General features: G+C 41.1%; 1 protein-coding gene across 2 annotated transcripts in view; it reads left to right on the top strand.

The window, feature by feature from the left end:
- The window catches only part of adamts6 (ADAM metallopeptidase with thrombospondin type 1 motif, 6), a 52,968-nt gene that overhangs the window by 16,032 nt on the left and 17,698 nt on the right, over positions 1-19,238 (top strand). For both annotated transcript variants that reach the window (XM_020613563.1, XM_020613565.1), the window contains exons 11-16: positions 2,574-2,715; positions 8,047-8,154; positions 10,183-10,328; positions 12,746-12,809; positions 15,913-16,015; positions 16,956-17,089. In XM_020613563.1, the coding sequence (XP_020469219.1) occupies positions 2,574-2,715; positions 8,047-8,154; positions 10,183-10,328; positions 12,746-12,809; positions 15,913-16,015; positions 16,956-17,089 (697 nt within the window). The remainder of the gene's footprint in view (positions 1-2,573; positions 2,716-8,046; positions 8,155-10,182; positions 10,329-12,745; positions 12,810-15,912; positions 16,016-16,955; positions 17,090-19,238) is intronic.

Below are 19,238 nucleotides of genomic sequence, written 5' to 3'. Positions count from 1 at the left end.
CACTTGTATCGGTCTGTTGCTGGAGTTTTGCTGTTTAGTTTTAGTTTTATTGCTTTTAGTTTTTATGTTTCTTACAAAAGCTTCCTGTCTAAACTCTGATTATCCTCCCTTTCTCTCTCTCAGTCAGAGGTTTGGGCATCACACATGCTTCTCGTGCCAAGTAAACAACTTTGGATGCGGTGTTGGCCTAGATTCACTGTCTTGCTTTTGCAATAAGCAGTGCATTGTTTGGGTTTTTTTTAATAATGGTTGATGAAGGCACTCAGTTCATTTCAGTTCTCCCATGTCAGAACTGTCAGGTTGTTATAAATGTTGAAAGCTGCTCAGTTTGAGTATATTAAACACTTAGACACCACATGCTCTAATAAATTTGATTTGAGACTTGTGCCTTATGATAACTGTTAGGCTAGTCTGATTTAATCAGTCTGCCATCACACCACTGGTTGGATCCAGTCAAGGTGGTTAACATCTCCATGAACGACTGGTGCCAGAATTCAGGCATCACTTAGTAGAGGATATTTCCACTCAGCATAATGAATTTGGCTGAATTCAGCGGTCAAGAAGCTTTTGCAACATTGTAAGATAACAGCTTAGAAGCTGTATATATAGATATTTAAACTTTGAATATTTTGTCTCTTCAAACCAATAAATAGTGAGGCTTGCACATAGTGCACAGGGACCCTGGGTGCCTCAGAGGCTCTCTCTCATGATTATTCCATCCAGTACCTGAAAACAGAGGATGGAGAGAGGTAGGTAGGTAGGTAGGTACAGTACTTTATTGATCCCTCAATGGGGACATTTCAGTGTTTCAGCAGCAATAGGGAACAGACAGCATAACACCATGAGAACAAGCACCGCACACACATCCTGATAAATAAATTCCAAGTACTCAAAAATAGACAGAATCAAGAGGAAGAAAGACATGAGAGGGAAGCGCAGGGACAAATGGAAGGAAGGTACTTTTATTTGCCTCTCTGGGGTGAAAACAAACAGCATGTCTCCTTTTTATTTGTTAAATAATATTAAAAACTACATATATGAAAGAGATATTTAGACAAATCTCCATCGTTTAACAATTAAAATTTATGTTTTCATTAAATCTTCCAGAATCACAAAACAACAATAAAAATTAAGTTTATAAATTTAATTGTGCATTCGTGCTGTTTAAAGCTACTCTGCCTAGTTTTTTTCAGCCTAGAGTCAAAACAAACTGACACCAAAAGCCTCTCCTAACCGCTTTTTGCCCCTTCCATCACATCCTAGTGAACTATAGATGCCTGGTTGGGACAAACTGTACAATACTCAGCCTCCAGTCTGAAGCTAGTGTTAGCTGGCTAACAGTAAACGTGTCAGTCCAGTAGAACGCTCTGGTTACTGCTGATGTGACACAAAGCATTGATGTTACACAAAGGTCCAGTTACTCCCAAACTAACTCAACACAAAGTTAAAATCCTGATCATGCTAGCTGGCTAATGCTACCAAAACAAACAGGTTAGCTTTAGATACTAACACATCCAGAAGGAAGAAGGCCACATTTGGATCCAGTCTGAGTCCTCTGGCTGCTTTTAACCCTCTCCATGTCAAACAGCCAAACCCATGTTAACCCTGGTTGTTGCTCTTTCTTTGTCCCACTCTCTCTGTGCTAAAGACGCCACCTCTTCACTCTGACAGCTGCTGGTTCAGACTTTTAGCTGCCCAGAGCTCCTCCATGGCTGTTTGACATGACTACTGGCTGGAAAAACCCTTCTAACCTTGGCTAGGCGGCAGGCGGGGCTGATTTACAGACCGTACTTTGACAACACAGGGTGGAGAAGCTGGAATAACAACAGGAGGCTGTAGGCAGCAGAGGGTCATGGAGGGGGGTGTAGCTGAGAGACACCATGTCCTGTCACTGGGGTTATCAGACAATGTGGGAAATCTTAGTTCAGAATAACACCAAATGTTGATTTGAGTGTTGGTCCTCACAGAATAACATCTATACAACAATACAGAGTTCAGCAGTTGCTTCAGCAAAACAAACTCTCTGTGCTTCTTGGCTGGTGTATTTTTATTCTTTAGCTACTAGAACACTAAGCGCCATGTGTGAGATCTGTATGAATGCACATATTTCTATCTGACAAAAGAGACTAAACATAATCCTAGACCTGGACATATGACCCATAGCTCACTCCAGATTTTTCTCTTCCTTTTTATGCTCTGTCACTTTATTGGCTTCACTATGGACTCAGAATAAGTAGAGATATACAGAATAGTGGAGCACAGAGCCATATAATCAAAAAGGGTTGGTGTCAGATCAGCCTGCCCTCTTCGCCTTGGTAAAATGTCTCTGCTTGTGCTTCAACACTCCCTTTGATGAGGGGGTGTTGATGTGTTATCTCAGCATTAGTTACATGTGATTTTGGATCATTGACAACCTTCCTACAATGGTAGTTAAATGAGTCAAACTACACGAGCCAAAAAGGGACAAGAAGGGGGGACTTTAATCACCCAATCTTGGCATTTCTAACTCTGCCAGTGCAGAAAGGTTAATTTATGTAAGAAACAATCCTATTGTAGGTTTGTTTTCTTGACAGCTCAGGTCGGGGGACGTGTCTGGACAATGAACCTCTGAAACGAGACTTCCTGTACCCAACAGTGGCCCCGGGGCAGGTGTACGATGCAGACGAGCAGTGCCGCTTCCAGTATGGAGCCTCCTCACGGCAATGCAAGTATGGGGTAAGAAACCAGCATCTTTCATATGGCTCTCACGCTCCCTTGTTCTCTTCTTAGTGACTCAACATGATCCCTCTTAAACGTTTTAACTGGAGCAGCTCATTACATTCTAGTTCACACTCTTACATTTTGACTAAAACAGGGGACTGTGTTTTAAAAACAGCTTCAAGTAGCGTCACTGAAACACCCACATCTGACTGGACTTTACCTTATATGAACAGAGATGAGTTTTTGCAGTAATATCCTCCCAAAACACACTCAAAAATGTCATACACACCCTGCTACAAACTGAACTCCCTAACCATAAAACAGTTTGGGGTTTAAACTGTAGCAGGAACAAAAGGAGACCTTTAGTGACATCATATTGTGTTGTACAAAGGACATATTTGAAGAGCATTTTTCAATGTTTTATAGACCAAACAATGACTTGATTAATTTCATACATAACTGGCATGTTAATTGTTGCAACCCTACTTCTTACAGCTTCTGATTTTGGCTCATAATTGATCAGACTGTTCATTCAGTATCAAAGTAGTCCAACCAAACCGCCACAGCTTTCCATGACAGGCTAGAGGCTAAAACACAGAAGTGTAGTCATAGGTTCACTATTCAGATGTTATTTTTACCTCATTATTCTAATGAAGCCTGGTATTAGGAGCCGTCTCAAGCGTGCATCAAAATGGCCAAAAGAGCTTTTCAAAATTTAGTTTTTCAATTTGTTTGTCCAGTATATACAGAACCTTCAGTTTTTAAATAAAAGGTGAAGATAAGGTTTAAATACAAACCATATTTTATTATTTGACTACTTCAGTATGAATCTGAATACAGATATTTTTGTGACATAAACAGATAAACAGTTATATTGTGTTACACAATATAGTGAAGCTTAAGATAAAGGTTATTAATGTCTTGTGATGCTAAAGGCAAATGGCGAGAATAAATAAAGGAGCAAATTCTCACATTTGATCAGGTAATGATGTGATTAAACGATGATCAAGATTGCTGGCAGTAAATATTCCGATGACAGACTAATTGGCTAATTGTTTGAGCTCCATACTTGACACTGATTAAGCAAAGACAGACTGAGAGCACAGCTAACAGATCTTCAATTGACATCAGCAGATTCGATGATGTGCATGATAAGGGCATGTTCACTAAGGTAATAATAGTTAATAACAGTTTTCGCTTCCTCGTTCAGATACAAGGGAGGTGAACATGTGAGGAAGATAATCATTTTATTATTGTCTGACAACATGAGCTGGTTGGGAGGTGTCTGTCCACACGTTGCCTTATTCTCCATATTCATCTATAAACTTTCCAGACAAAGAGATGAAGGATTGCAGTCAACACTCCTCTCAGCTGCTTTTCTCTCTTCTGTAATAAAAATGATTCACTCCCACCCCCCCAGCTCAAGTAATGAGAAAACCTTAGTCAATAAAGTGACTCAGGCAACGAAAGACAAGCAACAACCAAATGGTAAAATGAGCAGTTGAAAGAATCCGCAAAGATTTAATGAACAATAACGTGATACTGTTTTGTACTGTATAAATATTTGGGCACATGATGGGAAAAAGGGGACAGAGATTAGCTGAGATCATAGCGTTATTTCATTCCACTGAAAGAAATACCTGACAGTAGATTATAACAGCCCCCAAATCAAGCCCTGTTATTTTGGCTCCTAAGCTCATAATTGTGGTTTTAGATCAGCATGAAAGACACACATTTATTAGCAGATTGGATTCTAACAATGATCCAACAGAGCTAGATTGGAGTTTTTCATCTAACAATCAGATCTATTTCACAAAGCCATCTGTGAAAGCGATGCCCTGTGTGACTGCTTACAGGACAGGACTAAACACAGAAATGGTTTCTGAAGCAAAGGCTCAGCCATAACCAGCTGAACTCATCCATGTCTGGATGAGTATTTTGTCTGTTTTTAATTGTTTGGAACAGAAGAACAGTGTTGGGAAAGAAAGAGGAGATCAGCCAGAACACACCAAAGTCTATCTCTATAAATAATATCCATGTTGTAGTTTTAATATGTCACCAATAAAACATTTTGCTAACAACAATTTCTTTGGCTTCAAATAAAAAAATGATGAAGTTTTTCAGCCTCAACTAACTGAAATTATGGCCAGGAATCTACAACTCATTCATTCACCCTCAGGACAAGATGGAAATATTCCACCACCCATGACTTGGACTGTGCTAATGTAGAGTGGTGGTTCCCAATCTGTGGATCCAGATCCCACATGCGGTCGCTAGATGATTATTAGGGTAGGAAATACGTCAAAACTGTATCGCGTTATACCACGTTTATATCAGTGAGGCTATGCTAGACAACAGAAACAGCTCTCTGTATAATGAAGTACAATTCAGCAACAGCACTGACAGCAGCCTCCACAATGATCATACAGTGCATCAACACCTTCAAACACAAACTGAACATTATCACCTTCAAGAATTATTGCAGAACTGTTGGATTAGACTGACTTAGCTTTAGCTAGGTGTTCCTAATAAACTGCCCACAGTGCATATTGCTTGCATAGATTTGAAGTTGGAGTCCACACCTGTACAGCAAATGACAATGACTATTTCGCTGAATATGGCAAACAACACCTTCTCGAGGTCTTACTAAATTTGAAGATTTTAAAGATCCTTGAACAAAAACTAATAATGTGTGTACATTTCATTTACAACAGGCCTTTTTTAGGCCTCCATGTTTTCTGCAGCTGTGAAAACCGATACAAACAATTCCTACAGGTGACCCAACTGTTGTTGGTGACTGACAACAGATTCTCTCTGTACAAAAGCAGTGTTGGAAAAGACTGTTACTGCTCCCTCTGAAGCATCATGTGGAAAAAGGCCATTAACACAGGAAGTCAGAACTTCTCAGGGTTTCACCCTGTAGCAGGAGAATAAGCCACAAACAGCTCCAGGCTGTGGAGGAGGAAAGAACCGGACGCTTGGCTTCACATGATAGAACGGCAGCACAGGGTCCAGACTTTCCAGGTGAAGAGTGAAAGCAAAGCAGCCGGCAGGTGCAACACATTTGTGGGAACCTCTGCTATGGTGCCAAAACATTTTGCTAACAACAATTTCTTTGGCTTCAAATAAAAAAATGATGAAGTTTTTCAGCCTCAACTAACTGAAATTATGGCCAGGAATCTACAACTCATTCATTCACCCTCAGGACAAGATGGAAATATTCCACCACCCATGACTTGGACTGTGCTAATGTAGAGTGGTGGTTCCCAATCTGTGGATCCAGATCCCACATGCGGTCGCTAGATGATTATTAGGGTAGGAAATACGTCAAAACTGTATCGCGTTATACCACGTTTATATCAGTGAGGCTATGCTAGACAACAGAAACAGCTCTCTGTATAATGAAGTACAATTCAGCAACAGCACTGACAGCAGCCTCCACAATGATCATACAGTGCATCAACACCTTCAAACACAAACTGAACATTATCACCTTCAAGAATTATTGCAGAACTGTTGGATTAGACTGACTTAGCTTTAGCTAGGTGTTCCTAATAAACTGCCCACAGTGCATATTGCTTGCATAGATTTGAAGTTGGAGTCCACACCTGTACAGCAAATGACAATGACTATTTCGCTGAATATGGCAAACAACACCTTCTCGAGGTCTTACTAAATTTGAAGATTTTAAAGATCCTTGAACAAAAACTAATAATGTGTGTACATTTCATTTACAACAGGCCTTTTTTAGGCCTCCATGTTTTCTGCAGCTGTGAAAACCGATACAAACAATTCCTACAGGTGACCCAACTGTTGTTGGTGACTGACAACAGATTCTCTCTGTACAAAAGCAGTGTTGGAAAAGACTGTTACTGCTCCCTCTGAAGCATCATGTGGAAAAAGGCCATTAACACAGGAAGTCAGAACTTCTCAGGGTTTCACCCTGTAGCAGGAGAATAAGCCACAAACAGCTCCAGGCTGTGGAGGAGGAAAGAACCGGACGCTTGGCTTCACATGATAGAACGGCAGCACAGGGTCCAGACTTTCCAGGTGAAGAGTGAAAGCAAAGCAGCCGGCAGGTGCAACACATTTGTGGGAACCTCTGCTATGGTGCCGTCTGTCCCAGCAGTGTTTGGTTTTAGTTGTACAGAGGATGACACAAGTATGTTTGGCTGTTGGATCCCACTGATAACAAGTAGAAAAATGGAAGTGCTCTAAACCTTTTGACCTGTATTGTACATTAGCGGGTCCTTTACGTTGTGCCCCTGCCCTTTTATTGTCAACTTGTTCTGTCTTTGCGTAAATTGATCAGGCCCAGGTGATATTTGTTAAGGCTTGAGCCGTTGACCTTTTTGCAGGGCCCACGCAGTGAATGGAGCGGTGGGCTGGCTTATTGAAACCAGCTGGCAGAGGAGAGTTGCTACAACCAGAGAGTGGCAGTTTGCCGCTTTATTTAATCTGGATAAGCTCAGGGGGCTGCAGGGCCATGGCATATTTACTGACCCTGGAGGTCAAACCCTTTGTGAGGGACCATAACTCTTTTTCATGGACCTGTTCTTCTGCTGTACACAATTCTCCCATAAAACCCTTTGAAGTCTCGACACGAGACGACGCAGTTAGGTTTAAATGGAAATCTAATGCAAAGAGGTGCAGAGCAGTCCTTGTAACATGTGTTCACTTTGTGGTTTTATTTATTAGGAGCCAACACAGGGCTGTCTTCCCATTATCTCTTTCTGGCTCAGATACACTTCCTTCTTTTAGTAATCTAAATGGATTCTCCTTCTGTCCTAGACTAAGGAGTGAAGGGGAGAAGAACAAAATATGTTTATTCAAACCACTCAGTAATGCTCAAGGTATCTGTTAGGCCAACAAGTCGTCTTTATCTGGCCTGGGGAGCCCTATTGCTCATTCCCCTGAGAAACAGGAATGGGATTTCTTCAACTGATGTCACAGTCCCATGTGATCCTGAGGTGAACATGAGCAGACGTTAGTCATGGTGTTGATCCAGCTGACTCTTCATTTCTCATACGAGAACATGAAGAGTACCCGCTGACCCTTGGCCTATTGCTCAAAATGCACTATGATCCAAAGCATATGGGCTCTGGAAGTTAGCAGCCTCGATGTGGCCTCATCAATTCCCTTTGTCCCCTGATCTGATCTGGAATCATGTCGAGTTATAGATGAATTTCCATGCTGCTTTTATTTTTCTCTCAGCTGTCAGAGAAAAGACAAAAACACTAATAGGAAAACCACCAAAGGCTATGATAAATCATTTCCATTCTTATTCTGCAGTCCATCCCCTGCATTGATTTATTCTGACCAACTTGCTTTTGCCTTCTTTCCCAGGAAGTGTGTAGAGAGCTCTGGTGCCTTAGCAAAAGCAACCGCTGTGTAACTAACAGTATCCCAGCTGCAGAAGGGACCCTGTGCCAGACTGGCAGCATCGAGAAAGGGGTAAGCCATCAGATGTTTCTCATAAGTTTAAAGGTTCGCCCTCACCACAGGGAGTTGTATGAAAAGGTCAGAGGTCATCATCATACGTGTGCCTTCATCTATAAGGCCCTGCTACTAAGCTGCTCAGATATTTAACATCAGTTCAGAGCTAATAAGCATGACACTAGATCACAGGAGAGACTGGTTTTTAAAAGTTCCTTATACCAATTCTGAAATGGGACAGAAGCATGACACTAGATCACAGGAGAGACTGGTTTTTAAAAGTTCCTTATACCAATTCTGAAATGGGACAGACTGGTTTCCAGTACTATGCACCTGACTACTGGAATGAGCTACAGCACAGTCTGAAGTTAGAGAACTCATTCCTTTGAGAGGCTCTGTGGCTGCTTGTTAATTGTTCTAATTAATTGATAGCCATCATTCTGCTGAATGAGTTTGTTTCTGTTATGGTCTGTTCAGGTCGATCACATTTTGGATTAGGTCTAGTTAACCTGGGTCCGTTTGGGGTGGGTCTGACTGTGCTCTGGTCGCTCTTGGATGGGGTCTCTACTTTTTGAAAGGTAATTTATGCATGTTGGGTTTGGGTAGGTGATCCATGGGTCTGCTTTGGCCCAGTGAAGACCTCTACTAGTTACTCCTAACTAGTGGTACCTCACTGCCTCAGCCTGCATCTGTTCCACTCTGGGAAGGGATACCGTTCCCTGTGTGTGCTCATGCTGTGGGTGCTACCATACATGCACACACGAGCAGGCAGGACAGGCTTTAGGTCATCAACCCTCTGTTGATGCCAGCCAGGTTAGGGGAGACAGTTTTAACACGGATTATGGCAACCATTGTTACAGGATAGTCCGAGGGAAGAATAGGAGCTTGTCACGAGCTGTCACCCATGATTACAGTTAGCCCAGTGGAGCCTTTGAGGGCTAGGGGCCCATGGACAGAGTTCTGGACAACATAGGGGGGGGCCCAGGTTGAGCCTGGAGGGCTTTGGACCAGCTTTAGGTGCTGCTTTAGGAGAGCCAGTGGTACACCCTGTCTGACCCTGCCAGAACAGCTTCAAAGGAATATGGATGTCAGCCTTTTCTCACCCAGCGTGTAATGGACAGAGGCCCAGTAGCAGGGAGACAGGGGGAGATAGACTGGGGGAGGGGGCAGAGGGAGGTACAGGACAGACAGAAACTGCCAAAAGGGGTGGGGAGGTTGTCTCTTCACTTTGTGTTCAAATTGATGCACAGAAGGTTGTTGCGAACAGAAGAACAGATCCCTTCATCTTTCTGCCCATCTCTCCTTACTCCCATTGCTAATCTCGTTTAGACAGCGTCTCAGGGTGTGAATGAGTGAGGACAGTGGCCCAGCGTAGCCCTTACCTTGACTGTCCCAGTCTCTCTGGGTTCTCTACTGACACAGATGGAGAGACAAAGGGCCGTCTTTAATCCCTTCTTCCCTTTGGACCTCTGAACAGCTTAACACAAGGCAAAGCATTTTCCATCCTTCACCTGCCTCTGAGACCATTCATTCATTCATTCATCTTCTATATCGCTCAGTCCCAAACAGGGTCACGGCCTCTGAGACCATTCCACAGAACAACAGAAGCATTAAATACAAAAATATTTAAAATCAGTAAAAAAATGTTGTTCTGCTAAAATGTGGTCTAGAAAATTATGAGATCACATTCTGTTAGCCTGACTTCCTCTTCCAAAGACTTATTTGTTGTAGCTGTTGATCATCAAAAGATAATTATAACTCTTACCCCTCCATTAAAAACCACAAGCTGTTTTTACATTTTAGTTTTGTGTGGGTTTCTATATACAGATGCACATACATTTATAGTGTGCTCAGAACCATTGGAAAACTGTAGTACTGACACCTACCAAGTATTTTGTGTGGTATTAAGTTGCATGTTACTACATGTGCTCTAAAACAATCCTCAATGTGTCTCAGTGTTTTTGCTGTAAAAAAACGATTCAACTCTGCTGCATAATAACCAACGTTTCCCGCACTCTGTGTGGGTTTCTGCTCCTCACCGACCAGTGGTGCTACCAGGGGGAATGTGTTGCGTTCGGTACCCGGTCTCAGAGTGTGGACGGAGGCTGGGGACCCTGGTCGATGTGGGGGGAGTGCAGCAGGACCTGTGGGGGTGGTGTATCCTCCTCCATGAGGCACTGTGACAGCCCAGCGTAAGTAGGCAAAGTAAGCCACAGCAAGATGAACACACACATCCGGGTCCTGCCTACAGGTGTGTGTTTGTGCGCATGTGCATGTGCGTATGCTGCGTGGATGTGTATTACAGTGGTGTGAAAAAGTGTTTGCCCCCTAAACCTAATAACTGGTTGGGCCACCCTTAGCAGCAACAACTGCAATCAAGCGTTTTCGATAACTTGCCATGAGTCTTCCACAGCGCTGTGGAAGACTCATGGCAAGTTATCGAAAACGCTTGATTGCAGTTGTTGCTGCTAAGGGTGGCCCAACCAGTTATTAGGTTTAGGGGGCAAACACTTGTTCACACAGGGCTATATAGTTTTGGATTTTGTTTTCCCTTAATAATAAAAACCTTCATTTAAAAACTGCATGGTATGTTTACTTGTGTTATCTTTGACTAATATATAAATTTGTTTGACGATCTGAAACATTACAGTGTGACAAACATGCAAAAAGATAAGAAATCAGTCAGGGGGCAAACACTTGTTCACACAGGGCTATATAGTTTTGGATTTTGTTTTCCCTTAATAATAAAAACCTTCATTTAAAAACTGCATGGTATGTTTACTTGTGTTATCTTTGACTAATATATAAATTTGTTTGACGATCTGAAACATTACAGTGTGACAAACATGCAAAAAGATAAGAAATCAGTAAGGGGGCAAATACTTTTTCACACCACTGTATATCCGAGTGGGAGCAGAGATAATTATATTGTCTCTAAAGCTAAGTAATAGTGAAACATTTACAGGATTAAAGTCTCCTTCCTTGAGAAAAACAACTTTAATAGCTTTTTCATTAAAGCTCACTGTAATGACTTTTTAGAGAAAACATTAACTTTTAATGTTGATACTTTTTTTAATGTTGACAAAGCCTTTAACTTAACCAGTGATTCGACAAAATTGCCCATTTTGTTCCATTGTGTAATGGTCAGTACAGTGGTCAAAAATAAAAATGATAAACATCTCATTACATTTTCGTACGTATCTTGATCCAGTCTCACTGTATCTCCTAGTGCCAGTTAACACATACGGTTTATTAAAGAGAGCTTTCAAGATCTTATGAAATGGTATCATGACTTCTTAAATATGACATATTTCCTGTTGAGACAGGTTTGTCATTAGGTTTCTACAAAGTGTTATGAGGCCTTTAAGGCGACATTATGTAGCATCTGAAAAGAAATACTCTTCCTATTACAAATTAAATCGGTAAAACTCACGCTTGTTCAATTCAGCACACCAGAGGTTTTCCTGTCACAGCCTCATTTGGTCTGGTATGACCAGCAGTTTACAGTGGGAAAAGAAAGATGTGACCAGTATGGTAGAATGTCACGCACACTGCTGCATCTGCAAACCGAGGCAAAAACCGACACCTTAAACCTTGTTCTCTTTATGCCTTAATTGATCATTAATCTTAACTGTTCAGATTCTTGTGCAAAAAAGTTTCCTTGGTGCCATTACAGCACCCGAATATTGAGCCAGTGTTGCAGTGGCTTCAGTTTACATCCATGGTGTTCGCTGCTTGGTCAGTCTGTCCTCTGTGGTGCAGCACATGTAGTCAGCTGACTCACCAGTTGTTTTTTCTCAAGGCCTCCTGTAAGGCATCACTAAACAAATCACTGTCCACTGCATCTCTGTCTGGCAAGCAGACATTTGGGAGCTTTATCCATTTATCCTTCTTCCATTTTTACATCCCTTTGTTTTGGAAGCTCAATATTACGTTGAATATCATGGGAAGACATGAGAAAGAGCCAGTGTGAACCAGAGGCAAGGAAAAAGGGGGGAAAAGGAGGGAAGACAGGCCATAATGTGAAACACCTGTGTAAGGTGATCGCTGGTGCTCAGGCATCAGTGCAAAGAGGAGGGAGGCAGAGAAAACACAGCCAGACGAGCCTCTAACACATTCATTACACAGCCTGTCTCGCAGAAATGGAAGCACTCGTGAAGGAAAAGGAGGCTAATGAAGATGAGAAGGCAGAGAGAAATGTTTAGGGAAGTAAAACAAACCCTTCAGAGATGTAACAGTTCTGCAGTGAAGAGTAGACGAGGAAACAGAGCGAATAGAGAGTCATTCTGGGGTTACAGACTCTAGTCTCTCTCCCAAGTCTAAATGTCACAGAACACTTAAGAGCTCTTAAAGCAGCTTGGATTTCATGAACGAATCACTGGCACACATACTCAGCTAAGCAGCAAATGCAGACACTCAAACACAATGGCAGAGACTTTTTGAGGGCTGTTTTATCACCTGTCACCACCAAAACCTTCCTAATGTACTCACTGCATCCCACAGATAATAATTTAATAATAATTTGCCATTTTAATTATAGTGCTGGATGCGCTATGTCGTCTGCTTACTTTTGAATCCCCCGTTCATTCACTTCTCTTGCGTCTCTCAGCCCATCTGGAGGAGGCAAGTACTGTCTTGGAGAGAGAAAACGCTACAGATCCTGTAATATTGATGTGAGTTTCTTTATGTCTTTGTTTCACTATGTAAAACTTTGGTGTTTAGAGCAGACCTTATGTGTTTCAGCAAAAAGGATGTTTGACTATATTTTTATTGCACCATAATAAGAGCTTAAAAACCTGTAGAGTCATGTAAGTAAGTAGATATCATCAGACCTCTTCAAAACTTAACACACAGTGAGCTAGCTGAGCTAGCTGTAAGCTAGTGAATGCCAAACCTAACCTTGCACGGACAATCTGATGTCTGTGCTGGAAGTGGAGGTGTCAGGCCTTATGACCTCCTCAAAAAGGTGAATGCATGTTCCTAACTTTAAGAAATGCATTAGGCTTTGTAGACCAATTACATATATCAATTATAGCCATCAATAGCAACCAGAAGATAGAAGACAAAACTGGATATGGAAGAAACAGAAGAATTGATGTGCTGAACTACAGTTGTTGGGGTAGTATATAACCTGAAAGAAATCCTTGCAGACACTACTCAGGGCTAATTATACAGGAGTGACCTTAATTTCGTCTACATTTTAATTTACAGATACTAGAATGGAACATCTTTGTAGTAAAGTTACAACTGCACCAACCAGAAAAATAGTAGGCATCTATATATGAAACTAAAATGATTTAAAGTAGGATTACTATACAGAGGTTGACATAGCAATTCTAGTTTTTACTACCATCCATGTGGAAAAAACAGTAACCAATTTTAATTGGTCATTTGCTTAATTAACGCATTTGCAAAATTTCATTAATTCTGACACCAAACTTATGTTGTTGTACAAGTGACTTGGAAACTAAACTGTCGTCTTAATGGGCGCTCTGGTTTGGAAACGGACTGAGATAATTGGTGTGTTGAGACACTCTGACCTGGGATGAATTTGGCCTGTCGCAGACCAACAGCTGAACCTCCTCTTTGCAGCTCCATGTTTCTCCTGTAGAACATGTTGTCCTATGAAAGGCTTTACAGATCAACTTGCAACATCACACCACCTTCAAGCTCTCTGACGTTTTCTTCCTGGAACACAGGAAAGACGGGGATAAAAACAGACAGGCTGTGATTTAATATTCCCCTGGTGACTTTGGGTTTGTCTTTTTGTCACTTACAGTCCATATGTTGTTTGTGACATTTCACTCGATGATGACAGCTTCAGAGTGTATTTCATGAAAAGCACAGAACCTTATTTTGAGGTCTGGAGCAATGCTTTATAAAAATATTTAACGTGGCTGCAAGTTGAGATCTCCATTCAACTATTTCAAGGTGGCCTTTTTTTCACTAGGTGAAAATTGAAATAGTTAGGGCCCTGGTGGACGTTTAACCACAAGCCTTAAAAATAACAGGCTGAGAGCAAGCACTGAGTGTTTTCTTTGGAAAACAAACAACATCCTATTTCATCACACTGACCACACCTTGCCCAGGGAAATGTGTGGAGCACCAGATGTGGATGCAGTGACAACTGCTTACACACACATGCACAGACTGCTATTATTATCAGCTATTATATTATCAGCTATTATTACATTGATCAGTGGCCAGATAATATTTATTAATTGCGGCTCCCCGCCTTGTGGCTACTACAGTTATCCCATGTGAAGTTACTTTATATTTTTCATGAGCATAATGCTATGCTATGCTAATCCTTTGGAAGAAGTAATGGTTTAATATAAGGTCTTTAGGCTGGACTTAGAATGGTCAAGTCAAAGTCCAGACCTGAATCCAATCGAGAATCTGTGGAAAGAACTGACAACTGCTGTTCACAAACGCTCTCCATCCAACCTCACTGAGCTCGAGCTGTTTTGCAAGGAGGCATGGGCAAAAATTTCAGTCTCTCGATGTGCAAAACTGATAGAGACATACCCCAAGTGACTTACAGCTGTAATCGCAGCAAAAGGTGGCGCTACAACGTATTAACTTAAGGGGGTTGAATAATTTTGCACGCCCAATTTTTCAGTTTTTTTATTTGTTAAAAAAGTTTGAAATATCCAATAAATTTCGTTCCACTTCATGATTGTGTCCCACTTGTTGTTGATTCTTCACAAAAAATTACAGTTTTATATCTTTATGTTTGAAGCCTGAAATGTGGCAAAAGGTCGCAAAGTTCAAGGGGGCCGAATATTTTCGCAAGGCACTGTATATATAGTCTATAGCGACTCAGTACTGTAGTTTCATAAAGTTGAGAGGTTTGTGAGAGGCTGATTAACAAGGCTCAGAATCTACAGGTATGTTAGGCTGAGTCTACAAACACACTACAGACTTTGAGGCTGTGTACACTACTTACCAAACTAAATGCTAGTGTGTCAGCATGCTAACATGCTGACAGTGACAAATGCAGATGTTTCTCAGCTATTACGCTGACCATGTTCACCATCTTAGTTTAGCGTGTTAGCGTGCACACACCAAGAAGAGCTGATGCTGATTGAAATGCCATTAGTTTTTTAAGTGTTATTTGGTCATACACCAAAGTACTGGACAAATTAAAACCTGATGAGGGAGCTAGAGGAAAAGTCAGAGGATAACCAAGGTTATCACAAATTAGCTGACCAGCAGATGGACACTGCTGTCCCTAGAGCCTCACCATTAGCATTGCTTATGGAACTATTAATCAAACAATAATCAACAAGTTCACTGACTTTCATGAATGTGATCTAATGCACAGGTTTTTTTTTTTTGGTTGTGCAAACACATTAGCACATGTAAATTTCATTTGGCCCTGTGTTGTCATTTCAACACACACTTGTAATAATATTATTCTGTCTCTTCTGACTCAGTCTTCATATTTGACATGCAAGTTTAAAGCTGCCATAATGGCAAAACACTTGAGTGGTAATGAAAGTGGCTCAGCCTCCCCATGGCCTGCTCCAACATGGAACAAGTTCAGCATGTAAAATACAGCTTTGAACAGCGTTTACTTGTCCTGGGGGGTAATGTTTTGGGGGTTCTAAGGTCCTTTTCACACCAATAAAATGTCCTTGATTTACATTTTTTATGCAACCCTTCTTAATTTACATTCGGCTTCTTGTGATTAGTACAGAATGCAATAAGAGGAAAGTCTGCAAGCATCTCAAATTTTAAATGATTTAATATTATGTATTTTATTTTTTGCAGGCCTGCCCTGTGGGATCTCGTGACTTTCGGGAGAAGCAGTGTGCCGACTTTGATAACATGCCTTTCCGGGGGAAGTACTACAACTGGAAGCCTTACACCGGTGGTGAGTTCAGGACCAGGATGCTGCAGTTATTTGTAAATCCACTGCTAAGCTTGTGTGTCAAGTTTAGTTTTAATCTGGTGATTTACTAAATAAGATTTCACCATTAAACCATAAGAAAAGTATTAACGTGTATATTGATGGCTAGGAAAAATCTCTAGCACCACTCAACAGCAGTCAAAAACCAAAAATCACTGTTTTTTGTACCCACTAAGTACCAACAACACTGTGCTATGCATCTACTTTACTTATCCAACCTGTAAGATTTTACTTTTTGGACAGGCATCCTAACACAAAACATGTCAAGAATCTCCCAGAAGAAGGACTGGAGCTCGTTCCTCAGTCTGTTTATCTAACTGAGCCAGAATGGGTGGGTGTGCTATTGTACTATCAGTTATTGGCAGGAGTTTAGGAGTATGGGCCTTGTGTCACTCTACCCCCAAGTTCTCTTCTTGATGTCTGCAGATCATTGCAAATATCCACTTAATTAAAAACACACATAGCTCAAAGAAATACTGATACAAATGTGAAGCATGTAAACACAGATTTTATTTTCTCTTAGAGATGGAAGAGCTTATGCTAGATCTGTTTGTCAAATCACCTCCTGACTCCTGACGCTCTGTGGGCTGGGAGCTGTCATGTAGAAACAGTAGATAACCTGTGTTGGTGTCGGTGTAATAGTTGTTGGCTGTTAGTGTTACAGTGATGTCAGCTTCAGAGGTTTAGATCTGAGCACCGCTGACTTTCTTACACATGATTATTATTGTCAACAAGTCAAAATGAGATCCCAGAGCTGGCTGCAAATCCCGAGACAACACTGGTGTTGCTGGTGTCAGCGTGTTGTTAGGCTCTGTTAGGGTTCAGGTCATGTTGGCTGTTTTCTGTGTGCAGGCTGATCTAAAGATAACCGTGGTCTCATCTGTGTGTATTCTGTATAATGCAGGTGGGGTGAAGCTGTGTGCGCTGAACTGCTTGGCCGAAGGCTATAACTTCTACACTGAGCGCTCTCCTGCAGTTATCGATGGCACCCGATGTCAGGCTGACTTTTTGGACATTTGCATCAATGGAGAGTGTAAGGTAAAGGAGCAGTTATGTGTCCTTATGGCCATTTAAAAACTAAAGCCACATGATTTGGGACACTTTGCAAATATTTCTTTTATTCTCATTATACAAGCTCTTAAGAAAACTGCTGTTTATTACGACGTGGGTGTTATTCTGGTAGCTCCAGCCATCAGTTGTATCATATACAACACTATTCTAGCGACTATTTTGATAATGCAATAATCCATCCATCCATTAGCTAATGGAAAATCGAAAGGCTCCGGTTGGCTGGCTTACTGTGATGTGACAGTACAAACAACTGTACACTGTGCTGTCCACAATTATCTGCAACTGAAAAGTAGTTTTTCCAAACATTCTCTAGTTTAAGCTTCTAAAATGGCAGAAGTTGCTGCTTTTTCTTTGACTTGTGTGATAATAAAGAAAATGTTTTAGGGTTTTGGAAATAGGCTAATTGATAAAAACTGTTAGTTGCTTTTAACTTCATGTCATGGTCTTCCTCAGCAGTCCCTCAGAGGTACGATGGAGTTAGTGCCTGTTATCATGTGACCAAAGTTTCATACCCAGGTCACATGGTGACAACTGAACAAATGCCATCCACTGAGGATGTCTGTTAAAAGTGGTTAAAAGCTCTGGAAGAAGTTGGAAAGTGGACTTGAGTTGAGATGTTTTTTCCCTAAACTACTGTTTCCAAAGTCATGAATGAATGAACTCTCATGCTCAGCTGATTGAAGGCTCATTTTCCGAATGACATATCTCATAGAATTAATCTACTAAGCATAATAAATATGAGCAAAAGCCAGTGAACCATATTATATGTCCTACTGTAGGGATAAGTGGTGTCCAGCTATAAATGTGCAATCAATCCTGTCTAATGAAGGCAAAACTGAAGCATATGAAATGACAGGTTGATGCAGTAGCTGTCACTGTACCAAATGGAGCCCAGTATTATTTTTAATTTTCACATGAAATGAAAGTCAGATGCAATAAAATGAATCACGCATCTCTTGCCCTGAAATAATACGACAAACCACAGTATGATGTTAGTTAGTGGACTAGAGCTGGAGTGACGTTGTAGCTCCACATTAGCTGGCCTAGTGTGAGGTTCTTCAGCCTCTGCGCCTCGAGCTTTTATCTTTGACTGCACAGTTTGTGAGGTTTTTAATGGCGTAAACAAGAGAGGCAAAGTACAAAACCGCATTGTCAAGAATAATCAGGCCTGTGGCTGATAGTGACTGAATGACTGACATTACTTATTTCTGACTCTTATCAGTGCTCTGCAGCCCCTTTGTGTTAAATAAAACATAAAAAAGAATGATTTTCTATACATTCAAAAAGGTTGATTTAATAACAAAATTCCATTTTATTTAAATGACTTGAGAGCTGGTTTTCTCTTTGTTTTCATGAGCATAAATCATTTGGTACAGTTTGTGTGTGTGTATGTGTGGAGCTAAGGGTTTTGTGTATTTTCTGATATGTAGCTGAAATAACTTTTTGGTTCCTCGGTTTAAGTATTTGCTTTGACTTCCACCTGACCATACAATTTGATTCCTGTTTGGCATGAAAGTGCAGTATGTGTGCCCACAGTGCTGCTCTGGCTCTAATATAAAAACACAATATGATGTGTGTTTTAATGGGAAGAGAACTCAAAGAGGTAGAATATTCCCTAACAAAGGAGCATTACAGGTTTATTTCCAGTCTGAGTCCAGCATGTCGTTTTATTTCAGCGGCTGGCTCTCTGGGTTCACTGCCATACTATGATAAATCTCTGGAACACTGTCTGCTTGGAAGCCTTTCAGAAACACTCAACACTGCTGTGCACATGTGCTGCAGACACACACACACAGATTACAAATAACAGAGTAGAAATAACCTGGAAGATTGATGACAACAGTAATCCCCCCCACAGTATTAAGTTGATAGAGCTGCAGTCGCACTGTGGAGGCTGCACTTTGTGCTGCTGTTCAGCTGCACTGCCTTATACAGAGAGCTGTTTCTGTTATTTAGCCTCTAATGCAGTATAATTAAACAACACCACTAATGTTCCAAAATGGCACTTGTTGAGGACTAGTTGATTTATACACGTAGACTCTGAGCTTAACATGTAAAAACATTTTAATGCTGCAGATGCTCTAATGAATCCACATAGTGTTCAGCATCTGAATAA

Source organism: Monopterus albus, unplaced genomic scaffold (genome assembly GCF_001952655.1).
Source record: "Monopterus albus unplaced genomic scaffold, M_albus_1.0 scaffold135.1, whole genome shotgun sequence".
In the NCBI taxonomy this organism is placed as follows: domain Eukaryota; kingdom Metazoa; phylum Chordata; class Actinopteri; order Synbranchiformes; family Synbranchidae; genus Monopterus; species Monopterus albus.
Note: the sequence above shows the minus strand (reverse complement) of the source record. Positions and strands in the feature narration are given on the sequence as shown.